Below are 20,333 nucleotides of genomic sequence, written 5' to 3'. Positions count from 1 at the left end.
CTCAAGGAACCACAGTAAGGAGAACATTTAACAGCCCCTGCATGCCACTCTTCCTGCCCTCACTAGGGTAGCAAGCAGTGGTGGTGTGAATGCACGCCGTGCAGTGTCTGTGCTGCATGTTTTATGGTGTTCACTATCTTCACCCTAACCAGAACTCCATAACTCCAATGAGGACTCCGATGCTTAGAGCTCTAATCTCCTTGCCCAAAGGCACACACACAACCCAGGTAAGAACACAAGTCACTCCGACTTCAGAGTTTCAAGATCATAATTATAATGTATTATTAAAAATCTAGGAATCATAAAGTACACGTGTCAAAGAACAGTCACAATACAAGTGACAGAATAATTAAGAGAAAGTGATTTTATTATGGAAGGAAACACATAATATCCTTTGATAGATAAACTTGACAATTATCTTTCAGAGCACTCATGCTAGAAAGCCACATATTTAAATCTGTGATCTGTACTAGATAGTGTCTTTCATGGGTGATAAAGTTAAATTGCTTTCAAAATTAGCTGAATAGTTACATTAAAACAGTTGGATAAAGATCAGCTATACGTTTTACTTAAAAATCTAATAAAATTATCAAGTTGGAAATCTACTTCATTAAAAATATCAAATGACTTTTGTTGTTTCTAAAATATCAAGCACAATGTCTAATTTTAGAGAGTTGATTCAACAGATAATCAATAGGCTGCCAAAGTGTGATAGATTATATCTTAAATGTTCCCCAAAGATTCATGTATGAAAGGACGGAGCCTCAAAATGGTCCTATGGGAAGTGGCCGGAGCTCTAAGCTGTGAGGGATAAAAGAAGATCCTTGGGTGACCAGATATGTGCTGTTGAAGAGGGTTTGTGTCTCCATCCCCTTCCTCCTTATCTCAGGTGCTCTCTCTTGGACTCAGTGGTTATGTTCTGACACATGATCCCATTGTGATGGGCTACTTGCCCTGGATCCAAAACAGTAAAACTAACTAACCTTGCACTGGGCTCTCCAGAGCTGTAAAAGGAAACTTATGAAAGTTGATTATGTGCAAAAGTTTGTTATAGAAAGGAAAGCTGACACAAGAAAGGCCCAATTTGGTTGGAAAGGGGGTGTGGCTTGTCAAGGTAACTGAGTGCTGGGAAGGAAAAACAATTCTTATGCATTTTCAACTTACTGAAGATAACAATAGAAAATGCATAGAAAGTGGAAGACAACACATGGATTGCTTCCTGCCAGTTCAGTCTTGAAATCAGACACAATCACCTACCAGAAATTATCCCCATGATAGAAAAATATAATTCTGTGAACACAACCTTGGCCCTTCCAAATCAAATCTATGAGGAAAATTCTAGCATTGCATTCGTTCATAGTTCTTTTTTTCTCTTCTATGCCTTCTAACAAGGGACTTTCTATTGAAATGGGCAAATACTTCCTTGTCTGAATAGACAAGAGGACAGTGTCAGAAGTAGGTATGTGAATGGAAGGGTGAGGAAAAGAGGAAAGATGAGCCTACATGTTGTCATATTTCTGTGGAAGATTAAGTGTCAAGGATACAAAGAGAAAAGCCAAGGGGTCTTATGCAAGTGGTGTCTTATTACTTATACCACGACCAAAAAGCAAGTTGGGGAGGTAAGGGTTTATTTGGCTTACACTTCTAAATCTTAGTCCATCATCGACAGAAGCTAGGACTGGAATTGAAACAGGGTAGGGACCTGGAGGCAGAGCTGATGCAGAGGTCATGGGGGAGTAAATGCTGCTTACTGGCTTCTCTACATGACTTGCTCAACCTGATTTCTTATAGAACCCAGGACCATCTTGCTCAAGGGTGGTCCATCCATAATGGATCATAATACTAATGAAGACAGTGCTCCAGAGGCTTGCCTATATGATCTCACGGAAGCATTTTCTCAGTGGAGGCTCCCTTCTCTCTAAAAACCCTAGCTTGTGTCAAGTTGACATAAAACTAGTCAGGACAAGTGGTATATGCTGATATTAGGATTCTGTGGGTCCTTTAAGGTTCTATCAAAGACAAGGAAAGGCTGAATTTGCTTTTAACGCCTTTTAGTTGATGGATCATAGTTCTCTGACTGCAATAGCATGTAACTTTTGAAGAGCTCTTGATTTATTCCAACAATAGTGGTATATTTACAGCATTCTTGTTACAGTATGATACAGTGTATTACAGTGTTCCTAACACTGAGTTCATGGGAGGATTTCAGGCTCTTCAGAAAACCTCATACCTGTATGCAGCATTTGTATTCATGTGCATAACACAATTTATTTTATTTTTTACTAGAGTACAAAATAATAGCTTTCATTATGGAATTCTTATAGATATATATCCTTGTACTTTAAACATAACACCCTACAGGGACTATTCTCCCCCAAACCACACAATCCTGTTCCCCATTATCCTTCCTCATTCTCATTTGCCACCCTCTTGCTTGTTCCCTTAATTCCCTTAATAAGTGCATATTCTGCTGCCACGTGTATTTCAATAGTCTTTCTTTTCCCCCCCTCTCTTGCCTCTAAGTGAAGTTCTCTTCCTACTCTTTCACAACTTCCTTTCTAATCCCACAGCTTTTTTCTTTCACACATACAAACACAAAGTTAGATTCAGTGTCTACATATAAGAAGAAACATAACAGATAACAGTCTTTTTGAGTCTGGTTTCTTCTTCTTTTTCTTTTTTTTAAATTGTATTTTTCCCATTCTAGAATAGACTTTTGTTAAATTATAGCAACAGGGCTTGCTTTTGTCAATTTAAAAATTATTTATTTTTTGAGATTATAATGTAATTATATTTCCTTCTTCCCTCCAAAACTGTGCATTTACTTTCCTTGGTCTTTTTCAAATTCATGGTCTCATTTTCATAAATTGTTATCATATACATAAACATGTCTGCCTAAACATGAGCTGATCAGGGTGACATCAATAGACAAGCTAATGTGGATGGGGCAAAGCACACGAGGCCTCAACCCTACACAAAGAACTATAGACAGCTAAGGAATTCTGAGAGCTGGAGAAATAGCCCATGCCAGCTAAGAGAACACCAACTGGTTATTCAACACTAAATGGTCAGGTATGAAAACAAGTACATGCAAATAACATACAGACTGAGTAGTTGCCTCCATTTTCCTGAAAATGTCATGATTTATTTCCCTTTAGGACTCAACAAAATTACATTGTGTATATGTTTTTCTTCATTCATCTGTTGACAGACATCTATGCTGGTTCTTTCTTTTTTAAGCAGTTAAGAATAGTATAACAGTAAACATGGTTGTACAAGTATTTCTTTAGTGTTCTCTCTTAGTCCTTTAGGTATATACCTGAGTGGAATGTTTGGGTCATATTGTATTCTACTTTCATTTTTTTTTGAGGAGCTTCCTCACTGCCTTTCACAGTAGCTGGCCAAATTTATATTCCCTCCATCAGTGTGTAAAGTTTTATCTCCCCCCACATCCTCACCCAGACTTAATGTCATTTGTTTCCTCAATGATAGCCACTCTGACTTTGGTGCGACAATCTTCAGGCAGCTTTCTTTAATCTGCATTTCCTCAATGGCTAAAAACACCTTTTCAAATATTTATTGCCATTTGTGTCTCTTCTTGTTCTTGTTCTTGTTCTTCTTGTTCTTGTTCTTGTTCTTGTTCTTGTTGTTCTTGTTCTTCTCTCTCTCTCACTCTCTCTCTCTCTCTCTCTCTCTCTCTCTGTGTGTGTGTGTGTGTGTGTTCAGTTAAATTGCTCAGTTATTGATTGGTGATTAATTCCCATATTATAGATGTCAGATGCATAGCTAGAAAAAGCTGATTTCCCCATTCCATCTGCCACATCTTCATTCTGGTGGTCATTTTGTATTCTGTGCAGCAGAGCACAGCCCAAGTGATAAAAGATCACTGTACTAATAACTAATTTGACTGTGCAACAGGCTAGTTCATTCATTTATTTTGCCAAAAATGTTAATATATCAATTGACTGCCTTTCTGTGCTCTAAAATTCTTCTGATCTCATCGGTGTTTGATAATTTGTAAAAATAAGTAGTGGCACATGCCTTTAATTCCATCACTCAGGAAGCAGAGGCAGGCAGCAAACTTCTGAGTTCAAGACCAGCCTGGTCTAAAGAGAAAGTTTTAGGATAACCAGGGCTGTACAAAAAAAAACCTATCCAGAAAAACAAACAAACAAAAAGTAATGATAAAAGCAACTCAAAGAAAAATGGCAGAAAAAGCCACTATTTTTTTAACCAAAGAAGGATGGGGGAAATCATAGTTATATCTTAAGACCAGCCAGTCACCAATGACAGCTTAAGGAGTCTCCAAGATAGACACTGAAACAAAGGAAAGCATGAGATAGTGGTACTAGAGCAGCAGAGTCAGTGGCACACTTGAGTGTCCCGTGTCAGGTTATGTGGAAAGGCATTTTCAGTGGTCATGTTTCTGCTGAAAGTGTTAAAATAACCAACTTATTCATAACCCTTAATGAAATGCTGTGTGCACTAAACACAAAATTACATTAACTGGATAAACATTTAAATTATGGAGGGGAAATTGTTGTGAAATGGAAGAACTAAGAACCATCTTAAAAAATCTGCCACTGTTCTCTTAAGTTAAACCCAAACCCAGAGGTTGAGGAATTTTATCCAAACCCTAGATGAGAAACACAGGAACAGTTGCCAAGTTGTCCAAACACGTTTTTTCCCTTCATTTACAGCACCCACAAAAATGTACCACTATGTTGTTTAAGACAAAATTCAATTTAGAGTCTTAGAGCCTCAGCAGATACTGGTCTCTCTGGTTTCGGAAGGGAAACTGGTGATGTTGTAGGCTTCTTTATGGGATAGGTGAGTGAACATGCTCACCCTCCCCATCATTATGGGTAGTCTGGAGATGGCAATGGGCCTGGAGAACAAAAGGAAAACGAGAAACTTCTCCCCATATACAAACACCCCCCAATTTCTCTAAGATAGCAGCTGGAGCCTGAAAGTGTCAGTGCTTTCCCTTAAGATTTTATGTGGGACCTTAGAGGGATCCACCAGGGGAACCAGAGGAAAGAGGGTATGAAATAAAGCCCGTACCAAAGATGTTCACATCCTAATCTTTCGAACCTGCGAATGTTTGGCTGCCCAGAAGGAAAGAGTACTCTGATGAGTCTATGATCCTCCACACCATCATTACCCACGGGAGCATAAGGATGTTAATTTTTCCTCCACGACCCTTTGTTTTCTCATCTTTACAATGGGTTAACACTAGCAGACTCCAGATTCTTTTAAATCACAGTGTGTTTATATGACTTATTTGGAGTTTAACGTTGGATTTTTAAAATATGTATATGTATTATTCTTATGAGCACTTTTTAAGGTAAATATGATGGTGTGGAAATAGTTTGTGGGTGTATTTCAAGGATTCATGTTGGTGGGAGCAACATTCCTTGTGTGGCAGCATTAGGACATTTTGGAGACAGAGTTCAGTGGGAGTTGGTTGGGTGGTTGGGGATAGTTGTTGGATGGGATTAAAGTAGTTATCAGACTCTGAGCTCCTACTTGTGAGAGTATTGTCGTAATGGAGCTCCCCCGACTCTGATTCTGGCTTTGTGCGTCCCCAGGTTATCTCTCATGCTTGCTCTCTCTTGTTACTGTGATGCACCATGAGGTGACTTAGTCAACAGGGCCTTCACTGGGACCAGTACCATGCTGTTTGGACTTTTAGCTTTCAGATCTGTGATGAATCAAAATTCATATGTCCTATCATCCTATGATGGTAATATTTCATCCTCTCGATTTAGAATTGCCTAAGAGATACATCTTTGGGTGATCCCATGAAAGTGTTACCAGAGATATTTAAGCAGAGAAGACACACCCTAAATATGGGTAGAACTTTCACAGTGGCTGAGGTTCTTGATTGAATTAAGAGAGTAAAGAGAAAGAGTTCTGAGAATCAGTATTCATCTCTTTCTGCTTTCTGACTGCAGGAACACATTATTTGCCTTATGCTCCTATAGCTATATCTGCTGTGCCATCTCTCAAACAATGCACCTACCCCCCAAGTCCCTGTCCTTTCTTTAAACCGTTTCTGTATTGGTATTTTGTTATAACAGTGAGGAAAATAAAATACCCCAAGTCCTTCGCTTATATTAGGATTCATCTTCAATATTGTATATTTATGGATTAGGACAAATATATATGGTAATTTATTATTATAGACTCGGAATATTTCCAGCACCTGAAAAATCTTTGCTAGCCTGACCATTTTTCCATTCTTCCCAAATGTATGGCTTTCTAAGGAGCTACTGACATACATACTTATGACTCTACTAGTTTGTATTCCCACCAGTCATGAGTGAGAGTCACTTCTGCTCTAACCTCACTAGTTTTGCATGTTATCAAGCTTTTACATTTTGGCTATTCCAATTGTGTGTCAACTTCTGACATTAAATAAGATCTTATCTTTGGGTTACCCAGCTTTGAGCCCAGTTCCTCCACCCTTCTGTAGCATTTAGTGCCAAGACACAGTTCAAAAGAAGAAAAAAGGAAGAAAATAAATTGATAGAGAGAAAGTATGGATCCTTCAGGCTCTCGAATAGGGAATCCCCACTACCTAACACTGTTTGGGGGCAGAGATTATAGCTCTATAGTCTAAAGAAACTTTCATAATATAAAGGTGTGTAGGGTTCTGGCATTTTGTTTCTCAGAGAAAGATAAGAAAAGCAATGAGATGAGAGGAGAAGAAAGACAAGGGAGGAGAGACAAGGAGCAGGAACATAGTAGGACCTAGTCTGTACAGAAATGCTGGTGGGGTTTCCTCCTCAAATGCTCTGTCTCTTCTCAGAATGTGGGGATGGGGCACTGAAAATGCAGCCCCTTGCACTTCTTTTTTGTGTCTCTGGTTTACATTATTCTTCTTATCAGTTTAGTACTGTATTATGTCCAACTTTCACACAAATGAATGCTGATTAATTGAAGCAAGGCCATTTGTACCATGATGGCAAGGCTTAGAGGGCACACACTTCTCTGTCAAATTCCAGAGGTTACAATGGTCCATTAAGAAGCACTGGGGACACACTGTTTGAGGAGAATACCTAAAAGTAAGTAAATTATTTCAAGTTACTTGACCTTTCATTGGTCATTCCTTTTTCCTAATGGGTATAGGTGAGAAGTTCACTACAGATGACAATGTTACTCTTTGTAGATTGCTATTCAAGACCCTAGAGAAGTGTATGAACAGAGGGAAAGCAGGATTTAAAGCCTGAATAATAGCTTGTCTCCTTTAAAGCACTGCAGCTAGTGTAGCTTCCAAGTCTAAAGAGATATAAATGCAGTGGAATTATTTCAACATTCAAATTACAATTAAAACCATTGCTAGAGTTTGGGGTATACATTGTGTTCAAAATAATCTCTTGATTAAATTTTGTGATATTTTACAGCCTTCTTTATGGTTAGGACAAGATTATTTTTAGAATATTATGAACTTATAAGAAATGAGTAGATTCACAAACTATGTTTTTGTCTATTAGTAAATTGTTTATGAGAAAAGCACAAGAAGAAACTTGACAAACTACTGTTCTTATAAAGGAGTATTTTGTGGTGATATATTATTTATGATTTATTAAAGCTTATTTGAGGACTCATAAAGGAAAGTCAGCCTCAAGCTATAGAGATCAGGCAGTGGTGGTACACACCTTTTAAACCCAGGAATCAGGATTAAGAGGTAGACCAATCTCTGTTAGTTCAAGGCCACTAGGACCTACACTAACAGAACTCATGCCTTTAGAGCTCAGAACTTCTATTGTCTTTTAGATGTTGGCTGATTACCATTTGTTGGACTGGCCTGGGTGGGTGGGGGAATGGCTCCTATCCTGTATAACAAAAGACTTGGGCGAGGGTGAGTCTATACCAACCCTGTGGGCTAGTGAGACTGCTGGTGTGGGGTGCCTGTGGGCTTGAGTATGTGCTGCTAAGGAATGTCTCTAGGAGGAAAGGAAATATTTGCTGTCAGCCTTTTACACATGATAATGGATGTCTTCTGTTATTACCCCCACTTTTGGATGGTTACTTAAGATGATGCTTCAATAAATCGTGGCCTTCAGTATTAACTGGGAGCCTTCCTGATATTACCAGATGTTTCTGTCTCATCTTTAACAACACTGGATAGGTAGGCCTTCCTTCATCCACACTCCCTGACTCAGGGTTGGACCCAGGATGTTCAGCTGGTCCCGACTGCAGCCCCAAAGACATGAGTCCTTGGTAAAAGGGTCCTTGCAACATGGGACTAATATAGACCGGACCATGACACAGGAACAGGGTCTCAGAGCTGTCATTCATTCTCCAGTCACACTGAGGATAGGAAGACATTCAGTCTTAGGATTCTCCAGCCATGTTGAGAAGAGCATGGCAATTTGGGATTGCAGTTTAAAGTTCGGTGGAGCCAGGATTGCCTTTCAGCCTGAGGTAGAGGTAAGAGCTAGTGCCTGACTGCTTTGCTTTTCTGATCTTCAGTTTGAAGTTTGAACCCCAATATATGTCCCTGGGTTTTTTATTTTTCGTGCTACAGTATTTACAATAGGCAAAATGACATAAGTATAATATACCAGCTTCAAATTACCATACTATAGTTCAATACACTAAGCTTCAAATTATCACAAATTTCTTTCCCCAGCTTCTTTTTCAAGTCAACCTAAAATTGAGTTAACCATCATTTAGAGACACTAGCTATTGAGAGTTTTCAATGCTCTTAAAAGGAAAGAGCAAAGTCTTCTAAAGTGACTATGACATGCTTAAGTAAATATTTTCCCCAAAGGTTCACTGTATAATTTAACTTGAGCAGATATGAGTAAACACAGACCTGCTGCAATATTTTAGTGAGTAATTTACTATTTCCTCTAATTTGGAAAGCCCTTTAAAACATACAAAATCTGCTGCGATTTCCCATAACACCACTTTTTTTCCTGAAGGTCTTACAGCTTGGATAACCAATAGTGCTCACAAATCTGTTCATCAATGGTCTCAGAAACCCTAGAGGAAAAACAGATCTCTGCAGCTTTTCATTTTCACTCTACCAGACCTTTGCTTCATTGACCCCACATGACTTCACAATGAGTTTACAGATCCAAAGACATTTCTGCTCTAGTAAAAAGTGTATGTGTGTTTAAGATTTACTCTTTGTCAAGAGCTTTAAGTCTGACCTAGAAGAATGATAAGCTTATCCTGGAAGGCAGCTCAGTTCAGTATTATAGAGTTACTCATGAAAGACCTCGCTGTCACTACTCAAACTGAAGTAAAAACTCAAAAAAAAAAAAAAAGAAAAAAGAAAAAAGGAAAATGCTGGCAACTAACAATGAATGCACACTGCGCTAATGTGACGACAGACATACTACAAAAGTTCAAGTAGATAAAGTGGCTACCATACAGCCACAGTGTCAATTTGGAAAATCCCCAGAGAAATAGCTACATTTGGGTATATAGCCTGGCTTGCCTTCATAAGAAACCTCAGAATTTCAGGGTGTGCTGGGATGTGGACAAAACGGGTAAAAGTGACACGAACATCTCATTGGGAAGTAGCGGGACAGTGGTACCTACAGAAATGACATGTGTGTATGACAAACCCATATTAACTTCAAAGATGCCATCTCCTACTAGAGAATGGTGGAGAATACAAAGTGACATCAGTTCTGCTAGCTGTGCCAGAAAATGCCTGCGTTTTGCCACTATATTCCCTGATTACCTGTGAATACCTCCACTTAAGACATTTGGTAGCAACCGGCTGAGGCAAACCCGGCAGAATGGTCTCCAGTTGCTGGCTGATCATCTCCTGCACTTCCTGCTCACTGTGCTCCATGTGTGTAACTCCGAATGGGACCGTGGTGTGGACTACCAGGGATGGACCAAACTCCGATGACTCTGTAGTGTGAGAGGAACACAGAGATGAGTCTTAAAGTGGGGAACTGGAAGCACAGCCCAGGGTTTGAGTCCGAAGTTAGAAAGTGATCAAAACAATCAGAGGGAGAAACGAGCTGATGGGCTCCAGCATGCATGAGGCTGTTTCGGACACAGCTTTAGCTCTCCTGGGGAGGGAGGGAGGTAGAAGACACGCAGCTTTAGAAAGCAAGATTTCAGGTCTTTGTAAGAAACTCGAGGAGATGACAAGAACCCCGGCTCTGGGTACAGTTAAAATCATTGGTATTTCTATCTTCTCTTATTATCAAATTGTAAGCCTTTCATATATTGTGTATGTTCTATTTTCTTAAGTTCTGGGAATGAAATGTATGTTCAGAAATATGTTTATGTTAGGAATACTGGAAAATATTTTACTAAAATTATAACAACTCTGCATTATGTTCAGCACCCTGAAAGAGAAATTATCTTTTTGAAAACAGAATTTTCCTCCTAATGTTATTTCTTGTACTCTTTGTGTGTATGCGAGACAAGGATATGTTATATAGCCCAGGCTAGCCTTCAACTTGAGACCAGCTCCTTCACCCTCTTAAGTGGTGAGAGTGTAGTTGTGCCACTATATCTTTCAGTTGACAAAAGAAGTAAAAGTCTGTCCCATCTATAACTTCCCATTTTTACTTATCACTGAATTTGTTTTTGCTGTATTTTCATGATTACAAAAATGTGTACACGCCTGCATAAAAAAAACATAAGGTCACCAATAAAGCATGAAGTTAAAGACATTTAGGAGACTAAGCCATTAGAAAATATAATCTTGGAAAGAATGTTAAAATGGGTTTGTTTTAAATAATATTGATGAGGAAGTTATGAAGAATAAATTTATGTAGTACGGCACTGACATATTGGCAACTTGATTCTAAATGCCTCTCCTTTTATATTACAAGAGGTCATACTATTTGAGCTCTAAGGGTTCAATTTTACATACAAAAATAACAGGTTAAATGACACATGCCAATCACTTGGCATATGCCCAGCTAGTCTTTCTACATTTTAGAGATTTAATTTTTTAAGCTTGTACCCACCTAGGTTTATAATGTAACTAAAAGAACATACAAAATAGATGCTTCAAGTAAGATACAGGATGAAGGCAATAAATCAGCTAAAAAGGCAACATTCCTAGGTGTTGCTCAAATTATAGCCATGAATTATTTTTTAATGAAAGTACTTCATTTTCCCATTTCACTCAGCTTATGGATTTTTAAAGATAAGCACAAGAAATGGCCTTAAAATACAAAGACTCCCTGGGCATGCTGAGTCTTTATCCCTGAGTGCAGACTTCACTAATCCTGCACAGAGGGAAAGACTCATCAGTGCAAATCTGCAGTTCTTTCAGGGAATGCTTCCACAATAAGAAACCCTTGGCATGCTGCCTTTGTGCTTTGATGGTTTAAAAGGTGAGAGCTGCCTGTGCACCTGTGGTTACTGCTTTTCCCTTCCTGCTGCTGATGGAATGTGACCAGCTGCTTACATCTCTGCTTCCATGACCTCCCCACTATGATGGACTGCAGCCGAACTGTGAGCCAAAATAACCCTCCCTTATTTCAGTTCATTTGCTAGGGTATTTTATCACAACAACAGGAAAAGCACCTAAGATAGCATGTGCTATGTACATGTCAGTTAATACATTTATTATAGATTGGTTAAAAAATCTCATGAAGCTTGTTCATAGTGAAGGGGTACAATGCCATTCTCCATTATGTGGCACCAAGTCTTTCCAGAGACAGTTACCTCATCAGTGTTGGGAAGCAGGAGAATAGAGCTCTCCTTGTTGTCACTGGCAGGCTTTAAAAGGACCCAAATGCTAGATATGCACTGAACATCATGAAGTGCTCTCTCTTCCAGTCATGAGGACTAGTAATGGTGCACGACAAGTTTTGCTTGTTTACAATAGCCATCTCCTAGTAGGAGAGCAATAAAAAAGGAATCTTAAAACTCAAATTGAAATGCTTCTTGAATAAAAGTTAGAGAACAGAGAATAACCTGGTTACTTTTGATTCTTGGAATTGAATAAATTTTGAGAATTTATATTAAAATTGAGACTCAAGAAGAAGTTTTTAAAAATGACTCCAACCCCCAACTTTTAGAAGTTAAAGTGAAAAGAGAAAATACAAAGAGTCAACTAGAGTTTAAACACAACCAAGATGTGGAAACAAAAAAAAAATCACAAAGAACAACAAATTTGCTACTAGGAGTTAGGTCTAACGAGGACAGACATGGCAATGGAGGAAAAGACAAAATATCACGTTTTCATTCATATGCAGACTATAGACATGGGTAAACACACATATATGCATATGTTACTAGAATGCATAAAAGGGACTTTTGCTTGGTAAGGCAGGGAACTAGCAAGAATGGAGGAGATAGGATGGAGAAGGCAATAACAGGGCCAACAAAATCTATGCAGTGATACATATATGTGACACTCTCATGATGACACCTTCATTTTTCATGCTACTTTGAAAGTTAATAAAGAAAGCAAAATTTGAAGTGAATTGTGTTACTAAAATGTGATCTAGGTGTCACATTAAAATCTATCAAATGACCTCATATATGAGTCTATCCTCTCAAATGATACATTCGATTTTGGACATAATGTTTTGTTTTGAATGCTCAATTAGCTTTTTTGTATGTATGTGTTTATGCACATGTGGTCATATGTACATGTGTGGTCAAAAACAATCTTGGATGTTGGTCTTCAAGTGTTTTCTGCCTTTTTAGTTTGCTAGATGAAAGAAAGTACTTCAACATCAATAGGTAAGGCTAATAATAACACTAGAAAGCTGAGAAAACAAATGATTCTAATTGCCAAATTCTCTGTAAAAGAAAGAGTTGTCTTGCAAAAATGATAAAAAACACATTTAGCTTTCCATTTGTAGGCTATCATAACAGAGATCCCTACAGTGAGAGTCTGAACAAGATGATCTCTTGGTTAAACCTTTGAACATTTTAAAAGGTACCTAAGAAAATTAGTGAGTGATAGTGCCTCAGATTTCCTATTTAGAAAGATTTTAATTGAATGAAGGGTAAGAGATTTGAGTTCTTGGGTATTAAAAAAACATGGGAAAAAACAGAGATCAGTGCCAGTCATAAAGGCAGGAATAAAACCTCTCTGTATTCAACTTGTGTCATGGGGATTTCAAGGTTGCCATCCTCGTTACAATTTAACTTGCCCAGGATGGTAGGCTGCCACCATTGACCCACAATGACACAATTCAAGTTGTAAAATGCTCTGGTAAGGAATCCTGGTTCTGTTCAGTAAACCCTCCAACAGAATTGTAAGGGCAGCAATTATTGTCTTGCTCAAAGAAAATGATAGTCTTGCAATCAACTCACTGGAGTTGAATGATCTAAGGCTATCTGTAAGTAGCAATTTTATCTTACAAGCATTATCTGACCTCTTGAATTTTAGGAGCCCTACCGTCTGTCAGATGATTATAACTCCTTTTGTTCTCATAAAACTCAGCATGTGTTACCCTTCCACCTTTTATTGGAGTTGGGCTCTCTCACTGTCTCAGAACTTTGCCACATAGGTCTGGCTTGATGGCTACGAGTTTACTGGAATATGTCTGTCTCTACCTTTCATCTTGTTAATGGTGGGGCTACAGGTGTGTGCACAGCACCCAGATGTTTCAACGGTCCTGAGCATCCAAAAGCAGTCCTCATGCGTGTGCAGAAAGGGATTTATCCATAAGCCACCTCCTTTGAGTTAACATTTTACATCAATATAACAACATTAATTTTGAGATTCTTATCAACTAAATTCTGACAATTGACTGCTTGACCAATCAATGAGAGAAATATCTGATGGTGGCACCTTTGACAATTTCTCCTGTCATTTTTAAAATAATTTTTTATTCTTTCTACTGACATTACATTATTAGTTTCCTGATATTTGAACATTCTAATAACATATTTTGAAACTTTTAAATATCTAGAACTGTTTTTGAGTTGAAATCTTACTTTTTCTTTGTATTTCAGTTTTTTTCAGCGTGGGTTACTTTTTGAAAATTATATAAAGGTTATCTTTTCGTTATGCATTTTTTCTGTGTGCTGTGAGAGTGTATGTGTTAGTGTGTGAGAATGTGTGTGTGTGTGTGTGTGTATGTATGTCCCTGTCCATGTGGAGACAAGATGTGGATGGCAGAATTTTTTCCAATCACTTGAAACCTTAGTTTTTGAGACACAGTCTGTCCTTAAGCCTGGAACACATCAGGTGCCCTGATTGGTCAGCCAGCAAGCTCCCAGGTCCAGCTGTCTCACCTCCCAGCACTGCAATGGCTGGTGTGTGCAGAAGTACCTGGCATCTGATGCAGGTGCTGGGGAAATGACCTTAGGGCCTCACTTTTGTGCAGCAACTTTTTTTAATCAGCTGGTGTCTTCCCAAGTTCTATTTATTCTATTTCCTCCCAGTTTGAAAGTTTACAAGTTTACATGCTTATTTACAACTGCAAAAGATATTTGTATACATATTTTCTTTAAAGTCAAAAGCAAGTCAACATCCATCTCTATCCTTTTCTGAATGATACTTGAGCTCAGCTCTGATTTATGTGTTCCCATTGTCCAGGATTAGTTTTACTCTTTAGCTTCGTCCAACACCGCCAGTTTGTCTGCATCCATCTTAGTTTCTTTTGTGGATAGCAGGTCTCCTGTGAGACTTGTTTTTTCTTCCCAAAGTATCTTATTTTAAAATTCCTTAAATGATCCTCCCCACCCCTGAGGTAGTCACTCCCAGATTCTGATTTCACAGAACAGTCACCATACTCAATTGTGAAATACGAGTTTTTTGGTATATAATAATAAATTCAGTGTTGTCACTATTTTTTTAAAGATGCAATTCCAATGTAGGTTAGTTTCTAGAAATCTAATACTTAATTTGATTTCAGGCCATTGCATATAATTTTTCTTTTATGCCCTTGGTGTTTTGCAGTTTGACTCACATCTCCTGAAGTTTGAATTTTGTTTATTTTTCTATGAACTCACTGGTTTTCAAGATGCAAGGCCTCGGCTTTATCTTCTGCATATCCCAGTGTTTTCTTCTCTCCGTACTTCCTATTTGGCTCTCATGGGAATCCAACTAAATACATTGGAGACCCTCATCCCATCCTCATGTCTTCTACTTAAAATCTTTCCTATTTTGATCTTTCTATGCTAGGTTCTAAATATATTTTGCTTCTGATTTATTCATCAGTTCACCAGTTTCTCCATATTTCTGTTTATTTTTGTGTTTAATTTGTGCTTTGAATTTCAAACTTACACTAATTCTCATTGGCAAAATTTTATTTGAGTTCTTTTGAATCTCCATGATCAATTTTTCCAGTCTCTTTCTCCTCAGGCATACTACTTGTGCTCTTTCCTTTCTTTAAGCATTTTTAATAGGTTATTTTATATCATAGGATAGGTTACTCTTAAATATTCAGGCTTTATAAAATTGGTTACAATTTTTTAAAATTATAATTTAAATAATTAAATAATTTAAAGTTATTGTGGATGACTACTGACCAAGAAGGTGTATGTCTTTGTATGTTTTTAATGGACCCATATGTAATATATGCTTCCATATTTACATGTTATATATACATATATTCACACACACAGCATTTTGATGGAGGTTCCTAGGAATTTTATCTTACATTTTTGAGGTCTGAGCTTAAAGTATTCCTCCACAATCTTTTATTTCTGTGGTCAGTATTGTCTATGACCATGTTAACTAGATTTATGCAGTATGCTGGCAGAATGAATTCTGACACCAAATCTGCCTGTGGGTAGAGCTGTGGCTTTGGCATCTCAAGAGAAATCCTTCCTTCCTTCCTTTCTTCTTTCTTTCTTTCTTTCTTTCTTCTCTCTCTCTCTCTCTCTCTCTCTCTCTCTCTCTCTCTCTCTCTCTCTCTCTCTCTCTCTCTCTCTCTCTCTCTCTCTCTCTCTCTCTCTCTCTCTCTCTCTCTCTCTCTCTCTCTCTCTCTCTCTCTCTCTCTCTCTCTCTCTCTCTCTCTCTCTCTCTCTCTCTCTCTCTCTCTCTCTCTCTCTCTCTCTCTCTCTCTCTCTCTCTCTCTCTCTCTCGCTTTCTCCCTGTTTTTTCTATTCTGTTGAAGACAGGCAAACATTCCAGTTGTGTTGTTCTGACAGACAGGACATATCAGACATAGAAAAACTCTTAAAGACATAAAAATAGGGGACTCAAGCAAGAAGCTTTTAAATCACAAAATAAAAGAAAGCAATTGCTATGGAAAATAAAGCATACCAAAACCTATTCAACCAAAAGAAAATGAATGCCAACCAAGAAACACAAAGGAAACTGAAAACACAGTCAATACGTTAAGAGAAAACTCTGACCCCAATTTCAGGATGTGCTGTTTTACTTGTAATTTTTTTTCAAATGACAAACTACTGTAATGTTGATTTTATCCACACACATACCGCATTTACAGATCCAAGTAAATATACCAAAATATAGATCATCCTTCCACATGACTGCAGGGAAAATTCATCATGCTCACCAATAAATCAGTCAGGATGCTGAAGCAGAAAGCATGGAAGCTCCAGGCAAGGCCAGGAGACTAAACCAGACTCTGTCTCACATTAAGAAAAAATATGCCGAGTGCATTGTTCAGTGGCAAAGTTCTTGCCTACTGTGAGTGAGATCATCAAGGCTGAACAAATACAGATTTTCCAATGATTTATCTACTATAATATATCATGCAGATAGGAACAATTAACTGAAGTGTGATGATCTCAATTTACATTGGAGATATCCATTGGCATTTAATATAAATTTATGAGAAACACAAGATAACATGAAAGAGTTTATCAAAATGAGAAGAATTCTTGTTTACTGTTTTAACTGATTTTTAAAATGAAATAACGTAGACTCCATGGTAGCAATAAAAACAAAGATTCTTTGAAACAACAACAGTATTTGACATTGCTCTGGTCATTGCAGTAAGATAAAAATGAACAAGTGACTTACAAGTAAGAAGGGAAAATTACCTGATTAAAAACAGCAAACTACATAAAGATTGATTAAAATATCTCATTATTAAGATGATTTTTCTATATTTCAGGATAGTTATTAGGAAAATAAATGAATTAATATTATTTGGTATTGACAACTAGGCCTAAAGGGAAACTTTAATAATGATAGCATGATTTTCTTTTTTGAAAAAATCAAATGAAGAGTTTGTGATGTTTAAATATGTTATACAGCCACAATAATTAAAATGGCTTGATATTATTTGATAAAAATAGACAGTTAAAGAGAATGGCTATAACTGACAAACTCCCAGCCTGTATTAATGCTGTAGTGTAGTCATAGAAACGCGAAGGGATGTGAAAGAGTGCATTTACTATTACCTGGAAACCTGGACACATGGGAAAATAACTCTACAGTCTCTTTCTATTTCTTGTCATTTCTGATTTCTTATTTTGAAATATATATGGGGTATTCATTCTTAGGTCACAAAGGATTCCTGTCCCCAAATTTTCTCTCTTTGCACTAAAAGCTGAAATTCTCATTCACATGCAAATGCATTTAAGATTTTTTTTTATTTTTGTCATTGGTGGGGGACAGGGGTTGGGTTCTCCAAAAGCCAGCTCTGAATTTCACCTCTAAGAGACAAGCAGAGGACAAAAGCCCATTAGGGGACAACAGACACAGCTGTGGACCAAGAGGAAAAGGAAATGGGGGAAAGTAACTCTTTCACTCGTACAAGCAAATGGGTACATGTGTGTTCAGTGCAGTGTCTGGCAGCACAAGACACATGGGGGAGACATGCAGGAGGGTATATTTTGGTGAGGAAGAGACAACTCATGTAGAGCATTGTTGCATAACACACTGTGGAATCACACTGGTGGTATGAGTGTAGAAGGCTCAGGAAACATCTGTGGGAACTTGTCTGAAGCACTACAAAGCAAGCCAAGAGTCACACGTTGGTAATTTTCCTTCTTTCCACTCTAGTGGAACTGTGCCATCCTCATCCTCTTGCTGGAAGTGCTTTTCTTAACAACGCATCTCTCTATTTGGCCCTGGGACCCAGCATCAACTCTAATAGAGAGGAAGTCAATCACATCTGTAAATTCCACTTATGCTCTATTTTCTATTTGATGAGAGAATGACAGAGGGGGGAAGGAGAAGAGAAGAACAGAGACTCCAGCAGACTGATACATGCTCTGAGACCTCTTTCTCTCCTTCCTCACTTTCCTAGCAGGCCAAATAATGTGCCTACAGCCTTCTTTCTTGGCATCCTGTCCCTTGGTAGCATGCTGTTGTTCTGCACCTACTGTTGTTCCAAATCAGGAACAGAGGGGACACTTCCATGGCTGATTTACTTTAAAAAAGTATCAACCAAATACTAAAATTTGACCCACTCTCACCAAGTCATGTCCCAGATAAGTTCAGTGCCTCCAAATTTGTCTACTGCAGGGATTTCTATAGCAAGTATTTCTATTAATCCAACATAAGGTCATGGCTTTAACAGATGTGCTAAGCTCAGGGAATGAGTGTTTCTCAGGACTAGGCATAGAGAAAAGACAGCTTTGTGGGCTTCCTCTTTACCTGTTTCTTTTTGTTCCACTATCTTTTGGGAGAAAATAGTGATGTTTTTCTTCCATGTTGCTTTTCTAGAGGTAGAATCTGTCCATATTAATCAATAACAGCAGCCAGTTTAAATGTCCCGTAAAAACAGAAGAAAGTAGAATGGACAACTTCATTTGGGAGATAAAAGTCATAACTTCCAAAGAAGTGATAGGAGAAAGCAGATGACCCCCAAAATTTTAATATAAATGAATAGGGAAATTGTATTCTTGTTGGTAGGCAATCAGGCATGAAGATTACCTGAGAAGTCTTTACTTCTCTTTTAAAGATAAAATGTCTAAAGACATTTTAAAGATAAAATATCATGAAAGGAGAAATGGTAAGACTTGAAATGGCAGTCTTTTAAATTACCGGAAGCACAGCTGGCATTCACTGGCATTTTGCTATCTTTCCTATAGAAGTTTGTATCTAACATTTACTAGAAAACTATGCCATCTAAGACTTAGCATAGACACCTTGGGTCCTTCCTTCCTCTCTGTCCAGATCTGAGGGACAGTAGTTGAAACTGCATCAGAAATATTGTCTCCTCATTCATTGGTAGAATGAATCAGCTGGTCATGATGTTTCGTGTCTCCAATGGTGTATTCAATATCATGCACTGATACTAGAAAAAAAACAGCAAAATTGTTTAGGCTGACATATTTTTAAAATGACATTTTAAAGCAAAATCAAAGTTTCTAATAAAACTATGAGTAAGAGAAGATAGGATAGAATTGTCTTTGTTTTTAAACTGTTTTTGTCTGAGCGATAACACTATGAAAAATTATCCAAACATGGTCAATGGGGAAAAATGATAAGTACCTTGCTGTCTCAAGACCTAGCAGCTATGCTGCTCAACAGTTCCTCAGGTTCCCTTTTAGAAATATTCTACACATGAGCCTGAACACTTACTCACAGTATTAAAATGGAAATTAAGCCAACTATAGCCATGGTTGTTTAACTCAATTTGTATACTTTAAAAATATTACAGCGTTTCCTATCAGTTCATTGCCATCTATGCAGTCTAATAATATTGGGATTACTAGAGTTTACTATTTAATCTTTTACAGATGGAAATTTTTTCACTGCTTGATACTATTATAAACAATTTTGTAACGAACATGTTTATTCTTCCAGAGACTGAATGTCTGTCCTAAAATTTGTACACTGAAATCTAAGCCCCAGCATGATAGTATTGGAAGGTATGACTGTAGTGGGGTGAAGTGGTCACAGAGCAGAGACTGTGAGTGGCCTCAGTGCCCTTAGAAGGGAATGAGAATGAAGAGATACGACAGTGTCTAGATGGGAAATGAGTGCTTGTCACATATTCAAGTGTCTTATGTCTTGATCTTACACTTCTGCACAACTGAAATCAATTTGTTATCAATAATTCACAGGCAAGTCTAAGACTGTTTGTCACAGGAGTCAAAAATAGACTAATTTCTATCTTTTTCTTGCACTTTTGTTTAGCTACCTGTCTGACAAATTCCCTAGAAGGAGAATTACTGAATCAAGGGATAGTAAGCACACTGGGGCTGGAGAGATGGCTCCTTTCCCAGAGGACCTAAGTTTGAGTCCCATCATCCACATGGCAACCAATAATTCTAAGAAACTTATAACTCAAGTTCTAGGGGATGCAGGGTCCTCTTCCAGTCTCAGAGGGTACCAGGCACATGACACACAGACAGAAAACCAAACACATAAATAAAAGGTAGAGAAAGTTTGAAAAGAAACATTCGAAGCATTCAAACACAGCTGGCTGACTTCCTTCAAACTGGAACTCTATGTTGTCATATTCTTCCTAGTCTTATTCCTCTTGCTCATACACCTG

General features: G+C 37.9%; 1 protein-coding gene across 3 annotated transcripts in view; it reads right to left on the bottom strand.

The window, feature by feature from the left end:
* Positions 1–20,333, bottom strand: part of Rnls (renalase, FAD dependent amine oxidase) — a 301,883-nt gene that overhangs the window by 64,332 nt on the left and 217,218 nt on the right. For 2 of the 3 annotated variants that reach the window (XR_002382057.2, XM_005063687.4), the window contains exon 6: positions 9,707–9,882. The exons of the other annotated variant lie outside the window; for it this stretch is intronic. Coding sequence is in view for 1 of the 2 variants with exons in the window: in XM_005063687.4 (XP_005063744.1) it covers positions 9,707–9,882 (176 nt within the window). In the remaining variant the exon portion in view is untranslated. The remainder of the gene's footprint in view (positions 1–9,706; positions 9,883–20,333) is intronic. 3 annotated transcript variants of the gene reach the window in all.

The sequence above is a fragment of the Mesocricetus auratus genome, unplaced genomic scaffold (assembly GCF_017639785.1).
Source record: "Mesocricetus auratus isolate SY011 unplaced genomic scaffold, BCM_Maur_2.0 Super-Scaffold_4256, whole genome shotgun sequence".
Lineage (NCBI taxonomy): Eukaryota > Metazoa > Chordata > Mammalia > Rodentia > Cricetidae > Mesocricetus > Mesocricetus auratus.
The sequence above is the reverse complement of the archived record's forward strand: the minus strand, read 5'-3'. Positions and strand labels throughout refer to the sequence as shown.